Below are 14,639 nucleotides of genomic sequence, written 5' to 3'. Positions count from 1 at the left end.
GCTTGTCACAACATGCATAACTGCATGCATAATAATCATAGCACACAGTATCTACAGCTTTAGAGTTGGTCCTATATGGCTGTAAGGCAAGCACAAGCAATGTTCCCATCATCCAGTACTCTGAAAGTGTCCATGGAACGGACAGTTCGAGGCGCCTACAGGTTACATTTTTGTTCAGTCTTTGTTAAGTAGCCTAATAGCAAAGCGTAAATTGAAGTCACTGTCAAGGAGTCAATGTCCAGAATATTCACTTTTATATCATTTTATAAATGTATCAAATTCGTTTAAAATATAATGTCAAGTGGCATGTCGGTCAATTGCAGGTAAGTGACCGAAATTTAGTTAGTTTTTACTGTCCCCATGTGGCCAGTGTATGTATTTACACCCCAGGGGGACAAAAGTGGTATCGTCCATTGGAACCAACATGGAGGCGCTGGAATAGTGAAATGTTTGTCGATAACATTTTGAATCAAAGCCAGGAAAGGGGAACGTGAATGGCATAATTACATTAACAAACTTTGCCCCAATTGCTGTTACCTTTTCGTCCACGGCGCTTAAAAAGTAACGGTACTGTAAATAATATGCGGATTATGCGTGTCTTTGCACTTGTCTGTGTCCGGGAATAGCTATTGTTGAATGTGCTCTAGAAACTTAAAAGTTGATTAATTGTTGCATGAATTTGCATGAAGTAAGCACGCTTAGTAACTTCTAGACATGGAAAAGACGGAACCACGACTTATAAGTGCCGTATACGCCGAGTGCAGCGGGTTGCCGTCACCGTTGTCCGCCAACGTAACGGAGCAACTTCAAGTGAACGGACAGAGAGTGTACACTGTGACCGCAGGTGAGCGGCTGACTGACCCAACCGGAGGAATGCGAGCGCGCAACTAAAATAGCACATCTACAAGACGGCAGTGCATTGCATCATTGACATGTGCTTTTAGATTTGCTATTTTCGGAGCGCGCCACTGCCAGGCTTCTGTCCGCCTCGTAATTAGCCTTGGCAGTCATCTGTCATTACCGTCTTGGATGATCTTCAAGATAAATGTTTGCACTGTCTCCCTTTTTGATCCGTACATTTACATAAACGTTCAGATTTCAAATATAAAGTGCCTACCCAATGGCCATGGATGTTAAAATGATGTACGGACCCTCAGAAGTACCCGTATATTCCGTATTGTTTAATAAAAAGCATTTTAATCTGATCGGTGGCCATTTTCTCCGTATGTTTCAACTACGAAACCCTATTGGTTGGGAGGTGTATTGGACTCTGATACATTATAACTATGAGAAAATGGCCACCAATCGGATTAAAATGCTTTTTATTGAACAATGCTGAAAATAATACGGGTACTTCTGAGAGTTCGTACATCATTGTAATATCCGTGGCCATGGGGTAAGCACTTTATATTTGAAATCTGAACGTTTATGTAGATGTACAGACCAAAAAGGGAGAACGTGCAAACACTATTTTGAAGATCATCCAAGACTATCGTATATGATAGTATTGTATCAAGGCTACCTCGTAATAATCATTGCATAAAGGTTACACTGACTGCACCTAGGCTCACACATGCCAATGCATACATTATATTCCAATGATGCTTTTACTGTGGTCACAGCCTGCTTGGACCAAGGCTGTCAGACATTTGGACATTTCTTTTATTGATTCTGACATTGTGTGTCATAGATAGATACCAGTACATAAAATGTCAGAATCAATCAAATAAATCTTGATCCAAGGCTAGTAGTAGACCCTATACTTGGACACGGTAATGTATTCACAAATCCGGTCTGTTGTGCCAATGCTACTGTATATGGTATCTTCTGTTTGTGCTCATGTCATATATTATCTCTTTGGCCAGAGTGGAGTCAGACTGATTTGGTCCGAGGTTCCAGGCTACGCTACAGCCAGCACTGGACGGTGATAACGGACAGTACAGACCACAAGACCACTATCACCACTGTCCTGCCACCAAGTCCCTGTATACCTGTACAGGGAGAGTAAGTAGACACCCACAGACATGTCAATACTGATTTACTACCAGGAAGCTACAGTATATAACTGTACAAAGAAATTAAAAGTATATTACGGTACATGCATGGATACGTACAGTATGTACGTACTGTAGCCTATATTGATCCAGTATTATTATCATCATAATCTCACTTCTGGCTATGTGTGCTTATTTTATTTGGTCATAGTGGCAAAGACCCTGATCAACATATTGTAAATAGGACATAGAACACTTTACGCTTGATCATGTTATACAGGTATGTGTTTTCCATGTGGAGCTTGTTTCTCTGCCTCCTGTTGTAACAGGTTACTGCACAGATACTGTCCTGTTGTAACAGGTTACTTCATAGATACTTTACATTTTTTGGGGCTTTTTCTGCCTTTATTGATAGGATAGTAGGCTGACAGGAAATGGGGAGAGAGATGGGGGGGGGGGAGACACACAGCAAAGGTCGTCGGGAACGGGAATCGAATCCGCAACACGCTGTCAAGCTGGATTACCAGCATGTGTGGTATGCGCCTGGACCGCTAGGCCAGTGGGCGCCCACTTCATAGATACTTTCTTGTTGTAATGAGGTTACCAATCCGATACTGTATCCGTTTATGTTGTAACCAGGTTACTGAATTGATACTCTCCTGTTGTTACCAGCAGATCCACAGAGAGAGAGACTTATGACACACTTTGATCTTGCCGCAAAGCGCGCCCCTATGGGCTATAGTTCCAAATATTGGTACTTTCTCAACTAGTATTTCAGCATTCCATTCTTACTTTGGGAGTCAACGCTAGTGTTGCCACACTCATATTAGATCACGCTGGTTACCAGATACTCTAATGTTGTAACCAGGTTACTGAGCAGATACTCTAATGTTGTAACCAGGTTACTGAGCAGATACTCTAATGTTGTAACCAGGTTGCTGAGCAGATACTCTCCTGTTCGAGGACTCAGGGCCGTTGTCAGAGAAACAGCCGGTCACCAGCTCCTAGAGGTAACGAAGAGAGACTTTAGTATCCACTTAGAGCAGTGGTTTTCAACCAGTGGTCCGGGGACCACCAGTGGTCCTTGAGGGAGTACCAGGGGGTCCCCAGCAAAATGTGTTAATAGCGACTTAGCGACACTGACTTAGAGGATTAAAGGGTTGCTTGCTACAGGGCTGGCTTGAGAACTATTGAGTGATTGATTCATTAATTAATTTATTCATTCATTGAATCAGTGAATGGTTGAAAATTGACACATTAAACTGTGTACCGCAAAGCTATAGAAAAAAACAAGTTCAATAACTCATTCATCCCCTTGTCAATTAATGCTTTGATTACATTCATGTGAATGTGCCTGCCTGTGTGATATGTGTAGTGGTCTCTGTATTTATGTGAAACGTGAAGGACTAGGTCATTGTTTTGTGTAGTACAGTTGTACATCAGAGGTGTATATGCCCAACACATTTTACCACTAGGAAAGTAAGAGTCTATCTTACTTTATCTTAATTGCTGACAGTTCCTGTGTCCACATGACCTGTTTAGTCTGAAAAGTAAACCGTATTTGTTGTCTCACTTTGTTGTCTCTGTTTAATATCGTTTAGATATGGGACAGCCAGGGTCTCAGGAAATGCCTTGACCTTACTGCCCTCAGCAAACATGGCAGAGTGTATGACGATGGTAAGATTGTGTTACTTTGTTATTCCCAGAGGTTGAATGCATACAGGGTACATTAAAATCTGTGGACAAAAAAATTACAATGATCCTGACACAGTTCTGTGAACTAGACGTGTGTGTGTGTGTGTGTGTGTGTGTGTGTGTGTGTGTGTGTGTGTGTGTGTGTGTGTGTGTGTGTGTGTGTGTGTGTGTGTGTGTGTGTGTGTGTGTGTGTGTGTGTGTGTGTGTGTGTGTGTGTGTGTGTGTGTGTGTGTGTGTGTGTGTGTGTGTGTGTGTGTGTGTGTGCGAGTGCGAGAGAGGGAGTATTGCTGTCGTGGAAGAGGGAGGGAAACCTAAAACCAATTGTATCATTTGCATGGCAGGCCCATGTTTTGTATATATTAACCCAGGTTTGTTCTTTGTAATTAATCTGGAGGTATGTCTTATCATAATCAAGTGAGTCAGTGTGTGTGGCTGTGTGCATACATACATACATGTATGCAAATAGCTGTATATATGATGAAATTCTAAAGAGTGTCCCCCCATCTAGCCCAGTTTGGCTGTCTATCGTGGGCCGACTGTGAGACCAGGCTGTTGTATGTAGCAGAGAAGAACAGAACCTCCTCAGAACAACATGGTGGAGAATCAACAGGTGGTAAGGTAAATCAATGGACATGCTCGCACAGTCACACACTCGCAGTTTAATTAGCACACATAAATAGGGCCCGACCGATGTCAGATTCTGGGTCCGATGTCGGCTCCAATTTTGGAGAGTCCTAGACAAAAAAAGTGCAAAATCTTGAAATAATTTTGGTGGTGTTAAGCATTTTATGTAACCACTTAAGGGCATTGTTTTTGAACATTTTCGCTAATAATGACATGCCCAAAATATGGACTCCAGGTTTAAAAGGGTTAAAAATGGGGACACAATGGCTACATAATTAATAATTGCCTAAACCGATGTCATTAAAAAAATCTAATAATGGCCGATATATCAGCCAGCCCAATAATATCAGTCGGGCTCAGTATGTGCATGTGAATGATTATTTTGTGCAGGACAGGAGTGTGTACAGTGAGGACTGGGGTGAAGGTCTGACCAGTAAGAGTGTCCCAGTGGTGTGTGTGGTGGACCTGGTGACAGGCACGCTCAGCGTACTGCAGGGCATCCCGCCTCAGGTCTCCCCTGGACAGGTAAACACACACACTTCACTCACACTACTGAGCACGGTAATAGCTGCAGATATTCAAAGATAGATATTCTAGCTGAGATAATTAATACAATATAAATAAAAGCAATGGAAAAAAATACATATACATGTAAATTGCGGTTCAGTTAAAATAAAATAGTTTTCCAATTATATGATAATATAATCAACAAAAAAACAACAACAGGATTGCATGTGTAAGAGTTTCTATACTAGTATATTGTATGAAGTTTAAATCTGATGTGTGTGTGTGTGTGTGTGTGTGTGCGTGCGTGCATGCAATTCATCCAGGCTCTGTGGGCTCCAGACAGTCAGTCTGTGGTGTTCGTCGGCTGGTGGCACGAACCCTTCAGACTGGGCCTCAAGTTCTGCTCCAACCGCAGGTTAGAGAGTCATGCTACATGCATTTAGGAGTCACCACTACACTTCAGAGTCACATATTGTTTTGGCTTACAGTATGCATTGCAAAACAAAGTCAAAGAGAAATGTTTTCATCAATAATTGACCTTGACCTTTGACCACATAATTTAACTATGTCTGGTATTAAGTTAGTCAATATATTCTTTTTGTGTATTGTGATTTGATGTGTTCACTCATTGTGGACAGGGTGACAAAATCACTTAAAAGTTCAACTAATTAGTTTATTGTTCTGATGTTGGCACAGAAAATCTAATCAGGATGCAAATGTTCGTGACATTGAGTCTATGAGCTTGAGGTATTGATCAGACATTACTGTAAATTAGTGAAACTGGGTTATTAGATTGCCGTTTGTATTGACCTTTCTACCTTTATCTTGCTTCAGGTCAGCGTTATTCAGAGTCGATCTGGGTGGACACTGTGGTGAGTTTACATCATCTTTATCATAGTGTATTCGTCGTGTTCAACCATGCTAAAAGTTTGTCTTGCTTGCAAAGCAACTATGTAGCAGTGGCACGGCCGGGCATGTCTTCTACTGCTGGCCAGTATGCATGGCGCACACACACACACACACACACACACACACACACACACACACACACACACACACACACACACACACACACACACACACACTCACACTCACACACAAGCAGAACACACAAATGACAAACGCATGTACCTCTAGTCCACTGCTGTCCCCTTCTCTCTGTCTCTCTCTATCTCTGTCCTTCTCTGTCTCCATTTCTCTCTTTCAGTGTGTCTGTCGGGGGACAACATGTCTGTGTCCTGTCCCAGACTGAGTCCAGACAGGACGTGTCTGGTCTACCTCCAGGGCAGCGTGTTTGGACCTCACAACCAATGCTTGAGCTTGCAGCTCTTAGACCTGGAGAGCAGGGAGACCTCTACACTTCTGGATGTAGTCAACAGACCACAGTCAGGTAGGTCATGTTGGTGCTATTGTTGATAAGGACCAGCTCAGTGGCCTTGAGGTTAGAGTATCCGCCCTGAGACTGGGAGGTGAGGGTTATATCAGAGTCATACCAAAGACTCTAAAATTGGTTCCCAAAGCCTCCCTTCCTGGCATTCAGCATCAGTGTTGGATTGGGGGTAAGTCCCTGCGACATACTAGCATCATGTCCAGGTGGTGTACTTGTACATCGAGCTGCCTCTCGCTATGGACACCGGAGAAAGGTTCCTGAACTATGGGCCACATAGTTCAGAAACCGCTGGTTGCCAATACTTATTGTTTAGTAGGGCAACTCATTATTTGATCTATGCAATTAAGACCATAAGTAAGAAACTAAGAAATCCTACTACTATAATTGACTAGGCCTCCGAAGTACGTCCGGGGTTCCCAAGCACAGGATCACTCCACTTGCCTCCAAACTTGCCACAGACTGTTGATCAGAGCTCTGGCTATTATTTAGGCTTCTTACCCCACCTTGATCAGTGATCAGACTTTCGGCTTGACTGATTCCCTGATGGGCCAATCAGACCCTCAGCCTGACTTGGCAGGGCTTCGTATGACGTTTATGCTGGACTTCACATGACTGTGTGCAGAGATGGCTTCCCTGATAGGCCAATCAGACCCTCAGCTTGACTGATTGATTGGCAGGGCTTTGCATAACGTTTCAATCTAGGACTTATTTGAATTAATACAACAGTGGTTGGAGATGGCCTCCCTACTCTTCCAATGAAAAATGTTGAGCCTGGTTGACAATGACCATAAAGTTAAAAGTAGGGTAAGTGATTTTCTTTGGTTAAAAGAATAGTGAATAATGATAGTACTCATTGCTGTAGAGTGTGTGTTCAGTAAAAGGAGTCTCCCATGTCTCTCCAGCTCTTTATTAAACAGAAAATGCATTTTCAGTGCTCTCTCCTGATTGGCTTAAAATGTGTCACCTACCTGAAAATGTACTATATTCTGTTTACTAAAGAGCTGGAGAGACCCCTGTGACCGAACAAACGCTCTGTAGCAATGATTACTATCAGCATATAGTACTTTAACCTTTTTAACAAAAACAAAAAAATACCCAAAAATATCACTTACCCTACCTTTAATTAAGCAGATGGAGCACCAGATTGGACGTGAAATGTGCCATTATCTTTATTTTAGTTAACACATGTTGCAGTTACCTCTCTCCATCAGAAGAGGGAGCTAATAGACATAAAACTTACAGATTGTATCTTTAAAATACCCCTCCAGTGAATTTGTTTTCCTGTGTATCCCCCTACATTTCCTCATCAAACTGTGTATGGGATTGTGGTTTGAAATCGAACATCATGCCTTAACAACAGCTACAGTAAGGCAACCGAGCAAATTAGCAGGTTGATTCTCATTGTCCATTCAAAGTGGGTGCATCAGCAGGGATAATTTTACTTTTCACTTTTAGTGAAATTCAAGATCTGAAAAAAAAAAAAAAAATCACCACAAATTATCTGAACCCAGAGAGATCTTGAAATTGCTTCGTATGTTTATTGTTTACCCAGCAGTCAAAAACCTTTTCGTTTTATTATTATGGAACAAAGACAAACATTCAAACACCATTTAAAAAATAAAACATAATTCCATTATTTTTCTGTTGATCGATAATTCAATTAATCGATACACCCATGATGACGCTTAATCGCCATTTAATCTTCATTTCTTTTTCCTGTCATCCATGACCAGGTCAGTTTGCAGGTGTGTATGAGGCTCTGCCCACATGCTGCTGGTCCACAGACAGTCAGAGAGTGGTATTCAGTAGCGCTAAGAGGAACCGCAAGGTACACACACACACACACACACACACACACACACACACACACACACACACACACACACACACACACACACACACACACACACACACACACACACACACACACACACACACACACACACACACACACACACACACACAATCTGACATCATAATTCTACGAACAGTACTTATAATTAATATTTCTCTCTCTTTTTATCTCTCTGACAGGATCTCTTTGTGTTTGACAGGAAAACAAAGACAGTTACCTTCCTCTCCGATAGTAAGACCCCGTCCTCTCCTCTTTCTCCTCCTCATCCACCTACACATTCTCCTCCTAACATCTCTCCTCCTCCTCCTCCTCCCCTATCTCTTCCTCAGTTTTACCCTGCTCCTCTCAGCTTCTTTTATCCTTCCTTATCAGCTGCCCCGGTTATCCCTCCTTGTCCTGCTACCCCTCTTTCCTTTCTCCTCTTTCCTCCTCCCCCTCTTTCTCCTCCCCTTCCCTCCCCTCCCTCTCCTCCTCTCCCTTCTCCTCCTTCTCCTCCCCCCACTCCACACTTTTACTTCATCCCGTCATCCTGTCCTGCAACTCCTGTTTCAGAGCCTCCCCCAGCTCCTCCTCCTCCTCCCTATAATCTGCCCCCGCCACCTCCACCTCTTCCTCATCTTCATCTTCAACATCGGCGCAGACAGGAAGAGGAAGGTATGACAGAGAGAAGGACCAGACATCTCCACTTCTGAACTGGTTTCGAAAGTCCCTGTTTGGATTGAGTGTCTTTGGCTATTACATTCTGCATATGCATGGATGGCTTTGATGACTTATTTTAAAAGAAAAAAATCCTAAAATGTCTCAATTTTAAATCCCCTCTCTCTTTCCCTCCGTATATCTTTGTATTGTCCCCCCCCCAACACACACTCAAACAGATCCCAGTGCAGTGTATGGTAGTTGGAAACTACTGACGCTACAGAAGGACCTGATGGTGGTCAGTTGTTCCAGTCCCAACACACCACCAACTCTGGTATATAACTGTATATATACAGTATACACATAATATACATACATACTGTACATGCAAAAACAGTTAGTATAATTTGCGTGTGCGTGTGTGTGTGTGTGTGTGTGTGTGTGTGTGTGTGTGTGTGTGTGTGTGTGTGTGTGTGTGTGTGTGTGTGTGTGTGTGTGTGTGTGTGTGTGTGTGTGTGTGTGTGTGTGTGTGTGTGTGTGTGTGTGTGTGCGTGCGTGCGTGCGTGCGTGCGTGTGTGTAGAGGATGGGTTTCCTCCCATCAGCAGGTGAGTGTGTGAGCTGGACAATTCTGCAGCAGCCTGCTGTGGCCTTTGACCTCGGTTGGACACTTCTGGATGTTAACCCCACACCAGAGGAAGACAACATACATTACTGTGAGCCTAACACACACACACACACACACACACACACACACACACACACACACACACACACACACACACACACACACACACCGCGTGGTCAGTTTAAGACCTCAACACAAACAACTATAAATCAAAGCTATTTAGAGTCTCTAACTGTCTCATATTTCCTCTCCCTTTCTCCATCTCTCTTTCCATTTATTTTCTCTTATCCCCAAATTCTCTGTCTGTCTGTCCCTGCCCCCCCCTCCCCTCTCTCTGTCTCTGTCTCTGTTTCTCTCTCTCTGTCTGTCTGTCTGTCTCTCTCCCTCTCTCTCTCCCTCACTCTCTCTGTAGCTGGTCTAGATTTTGGTGCTGTACTCGTCAAGCCTTGTCATCTTCTCCCCGGAGCAAAGATACCACTCATTGTCTTCATCCATGGTCACTATCACATTTACTACTTTTATTCATTTATTCATTGTTTAAGATGATAATATGTTTATTATAACAATAACTCATACAATTTCAGGCGGTCCTCACTCACAGTTCCCTGCAGAGTGGAATGCCACTACAGCTGGACTGGCTAAACTGGGCTTTGCTGTTCTTATGGGTAACACACACACACACAGACACGCACGCACGCACGCACGCACGCACGCACGCACGCACGCACGCACGCACGCACGCACGCACGCACGCACGCACGCACGCACGCACGCACGCACGCACGCACGCACACACACACACACACACACACACACACACACACACACACACACACACACACACACACACACACACACACACACACACACAGACACACTCATACTCACACTCACACACACACACACAGGTGTGTATTTGAACAATCTTTCTATAGCTTATGAGCTGTTCAAAGTCACGTTCAATTAGCAGTTTATTACTGATCACTTTTTTCTCTTGGTTCTTTCTACAGTGAACTACCGTGGTTCTACAGGCTTCGGTCAGGACAGCATCTTATCCCTGATTGGTCAGATTGGTAACCAGGATGTGAAAGATGTGCATGTATGTATTTATATGTAACGGATATGTTTTTAAATTATTACTTTTATTTATTATAATTCTTTTTTTTTTCTTTCTTTTTTAACCAACTTAATTTAATTTAATTTCCCAGAGGGTCAGTACTGAGTGTATGTCTGGTGGGCATCACCTTTAGCATTGTAAATGGTAGCAGATGTTTCATTAACTAAAAAAAGAAAATGATCTGTTATTTCCTTTTTTTATGATACTGTAAAGATTTGTGAAGGGGAAGTATCTTTCCTCTGGTCACCGTCCATGCATAGGTCTGAGCAAAGGGTTGACCACAGGGCAGCGTCCCTCAGAGTTTGTTGTTAACATTCAGTGCCTTGCTGAATGAAGGTCACTAGACAGGATACTTTTTTTAATATTGAGTCCTCTTCCTTTTTGACTGTATCACCCTGCTGCCATGTGTTTGGGAAAGACTTGTTGTAACTGGTTGATCGCCTCTACCCAGCGAGCAGTGCATACTGCTCTGCAAAGCGACGCGACCCTTGATCCCAACCGCCTGGCAGTGATTGGTGGATCCCACGGTGGTTTCCTTTCCTGTCATCTGGTTGGCCAGTACCCAAACTTCTACAGAGCATGTGTGGCCAGGAACCCAGTCATTAATGCTGCTACTTTACTGGGGACCAGTGATATAGTGGACTGGTGAGACACACACACATCCTCACACAACATTTTCTTCTTGGTTGCCTCTTGGTTCAGTGGTGCTGCACTAAACACACACACACACACACACACACACACACACACACACACACACACACACACACACACACACACACACACACACACACACACACACACACACACACACACACACACACACACACACACACACACACACACACACACACACACACACACACACAAATACTGCTTTCTCTTCTTCTTTGTGCCCCTCTTTCTCCATCTGTCCATCTGTGTGACTTGTCTGTTGTTCTGTCTCTCCAGGCGTTACTCCTGTGTGGGAATGCAGTATTCATATGACCAGATACCTACAGCTGAAGCTCTGGCTACCATGTTAGAGAAATCACCTATCACACACGCTGCCCAGGTCAGACAGACACACACACACACACACACACACACACACACACACACACACACACACACACACACACACACACACACACGGTGTGAAAGAGAAATACAATTCCGTTTTATAAGCTATTTTCTCTATTATGTGTTGGCGTATATGCCTTCTTCAGAAACCTATTTTTCAATGCATGTTCCTTCAAATCCATTCAGGATTCATTGATCCATTGAATCTTGTATATAATATAACTAGAGGTTCGGGGCGCTACGTGGCCCTCATACTTACATTGCACCGCCGATCTTACTGATAAGCCCATATATGGAGATCTCTGTGTCTGTCAGTTCTGTCCCCTTTATGCCCATATATGGAGATCCCTGATGTCAGAGACCTCTGTATCTGTTAGTCCTTGTCCCTTTATGCCCATATATGGAGATCCCTGATGTCATCAGTATATCTCCATCTGTCCATCTGTGTGACTGTCTGTTGTTCTGTCTCTCCAGGCGTTACTCCTGTGTGGGAATACAGTATTCATATGACCAGATACCTACAGTCAACTCCCATATATGGAGTTGACTGATTTGTTTGTGCCTGATGCCAAGCGACAGATTGAAGTTAGACACCACACTCCATATTTGGGCATAGCTGCATTGGGAACTCCTTATATGGTTATGACTGAGTCATGGTGACATGAGCGTGACGATGTGGTCCGCCTGTTTGCCTTCCCGTCCTCCCTTAAGCCAATTTTAATATAGGATAATATATCATTTACTGTTCCTGTGGGAAATCTGTAGATAAACAGTTTTTCTACATTTGCCGTAATATAGATCAGGGTACCAGTGTTGCTGATGCTGGGGGGCAAAGACAAGAGAGTGTCTCCTCACCAGGGAGTCGAGCTCTACAGAGCCTTGAAGAGCCGGGACTCACCAGTCAGGTAGGACTGAGTGTGTGTGTGTGTGTGTGTGTGTGTGTGTGTGTGTGTGTGTGTGTGTGTGTGTGTGTGTGTGTGTGTGTGTGTGTGTGTGTGTGTGTGTGTGTGTGTGTGTGTGTGTGTGTGTGTGTGTGTGTGTGTGTGTGTGTGTGCGCTTTCCCATCCATCATGTGACACTTTTAACCTAAGACGGTTAACAATTTTCCACCACAAAAGAAGCAGCAGTTTTATATGGAACAGGAACCCCATGACTGAATGCTAATCACTGTGAGAGGAAATGCTTCTAAGCTCCAGTTGTATTTTTTCCAGGGTGCTTTGGTTTCCAGAGGACGGACATTCTCTGGCCAGAGTGGACACACAGGCTGACTGTTTTCTCAATACTGTGCTGTGGCTGCAGCAACACATCTGAACACACACACACACACACACACACACACACACACACACACACACACACACACACACACACACACACACACACACACACACACACACACACACACACACACACGGCAGTATATCGATCATGATATGAGACTAGATATGGTCTGGGATTTTGGAAATCCTAATTTTGTGATAGCTGTATTTTACAATTATTTTGTTTTCTAAAATAGGGGAAATAGTGTTGTTTGCTTGAAGATCGGCTATTTAAAAAAAAAATCAAGTTAAAAAGAAAATTTATATTCATCAATATACTGTACATCTCACTCTTTTCTACAATAACTATTTGGTGGAATTTATAAGCAAATCACACTTTTTTTAACAGAAAATATTATTTCAGATTTGTATTGCATTTAAATTGTTAGTGATAAAATCATGTTGATTCTTTGTTCTATAGCTAGTCATTTTGTTTATGTTGGCATGTAAATAAAATACGTTTGTCGTCCTTGTTCAACTTAATATGGTATAGTACGGTTTTCATATTTTAGACACCCAATTACATTGCATCTTTGAAAATGTATCTTTTTTTTCCTCTTCCATTTCCTGAATCTAAGATGATGAGACAGAAAAGATCATACACCTTGAGAGTGTGTGTGTGTGTGTGTGTGTGTGTGTGTGTGTGTGCGCGCGCATATGCGAGTGCATGCATGCGTACTGCGTACACAATATTGGATAAATCATCCATTTTCATGCATCACCTCTAGACGTCACACTTAACACCACTAGAGGGCAGCACAGACTGAGGCTGAGGGATGAGGGAATGAAGTTGATGCTCAACATTTATTTTCTCAGAAGAATAAGAACAGACTGAGTTGCATGCATGTAAGAGTAAGTTTATTCAAATGTATTTATCTAACAATTAAACAAAATCTCAAGGCTCAATTGCATTCACTTAGCAACACATAAGGAAAGCTCATGGTACTTAGTACTTCTGGAAGATAGTATATAAGTCAAAATTACAATAACAGTGGGTTTCTAAAGTCACTTCTCTGTTGATCATCTGTTGCTACTTCATAAGGTCACAACCCTCAGACTGCAGGTCACAGATCAAAAGGTCAGACAAAACAGAACTGTACTTCTGAAGGCAGACCCACACAGTGGGGTCAGAGTTCGCACACAGCAAGCAGGTAAAATTAAGAACCCAGGGTGCATGGTGGCTCAGCCAGCCATATTTCAACTTTTTATGTTTTAATGAATGCCCTACTTTAACATGCAAGAGTGTCACACAAAAAGCTATTTTCACTAGTTTTTGGACTGCAACAACATGCTCCTTGTGAGCACCGGGATGCAGGTTCAAATCCCCATCTTGTCTCACATGACTCTCCCCTCTCTCCGCCATTGGTTTCCGGTCTCTCTACTTTGACCTATCTGAAATTAAGCATAAAATGCCTAAATGCAATCTTACCCACAACAAGGCAACCCAACTCTCTGAGAGAGGAGAAAGGTATGTAATTAATTATCCATTTTTATCATGACATGAAATCAAAGTAGCATTGGCAAATTTAAAGGAGTAGTTCAGCCAAAGAATGACTTATTTTCTATCAATTACATACCCCATGAAGCCTTGAATTCATGGAGATTTTTTTGTTTTTGTCGCATCCCTAAGCCAATAATTTGATGACCGGCAGAGTCTCAGGAGGAGACTCAAATAGTCTGCTCCTGAGTCTCCTATGTACTGAAATATCCATTTAATATCAAACACTGTAAGCTTTGTTGTAAACCCTTTCCAGTGAAAGTGTATAATGTTTGTTTTGCAATGGTGACAATGCAATGCTATATATTGGAGTGTG

The 14,639-nt window shown here is 42.8% G+C and overlaps 1 protein-coding gene across 1 annotated transcript; it reads left to right on the top strand.

The window, feature by feature from the left end:
* The first annotated feature begins 447 nt into the window (after positions 1-447).
* On the top strand, positions 448-12,874 carry LOC311053694 (acylamino-acid-releasing enzyme). The gene is made up of 20 exons (XM_084069364.1): positions 448-844; positions 1,866-2,004; positions 2,929-3,004; positions 3,596-3,671; positions 4,198-4,307; positions 4,704-4,838; positions 5,144-5,235; positions 5,655-5,692; positions 6,028-6,210; positions 7,944-8,038; positions 8,245-8,296; positions 8,941-9,035; positions 9,283-9,415; positions 9,740-9,823; positions 9,912-9,992; positions 10,338-10,426; positions 10,896-11,089; positions 11,396-11,498; positions 12,305-12,411; positions 12,718-12,874. Exons 1-20 carry the CDS (start codon positions 715-717, stop codon positions 12,815-12,817), a joined length of 2,112 nt encoding a protein of 703 aa, XP_083925490.1. The 5' UTR covers positions 448-714; the 3' UTR covers positions 12,818-12,874.
* Positions 12,875-14,639: the final 1,765 nt, after the last annotated feature.

This window comes from Gymnoscopelus microlampas, assembly GCF_963454915.1.
Source record: "Gymnoscopelus microlampas genome assembly, chromosome: 10".
Classification (NCBI taxonomy): Eukaryota; Metazoa; Chordata; class Actinopteri; order Myctophiformes; family Myctophidae; genus Gymnoscopelus; species Gymnoscopelus microlampas.
This window is presented reverse-complemented; position numbering and strand designations above follow the sequence as displayed.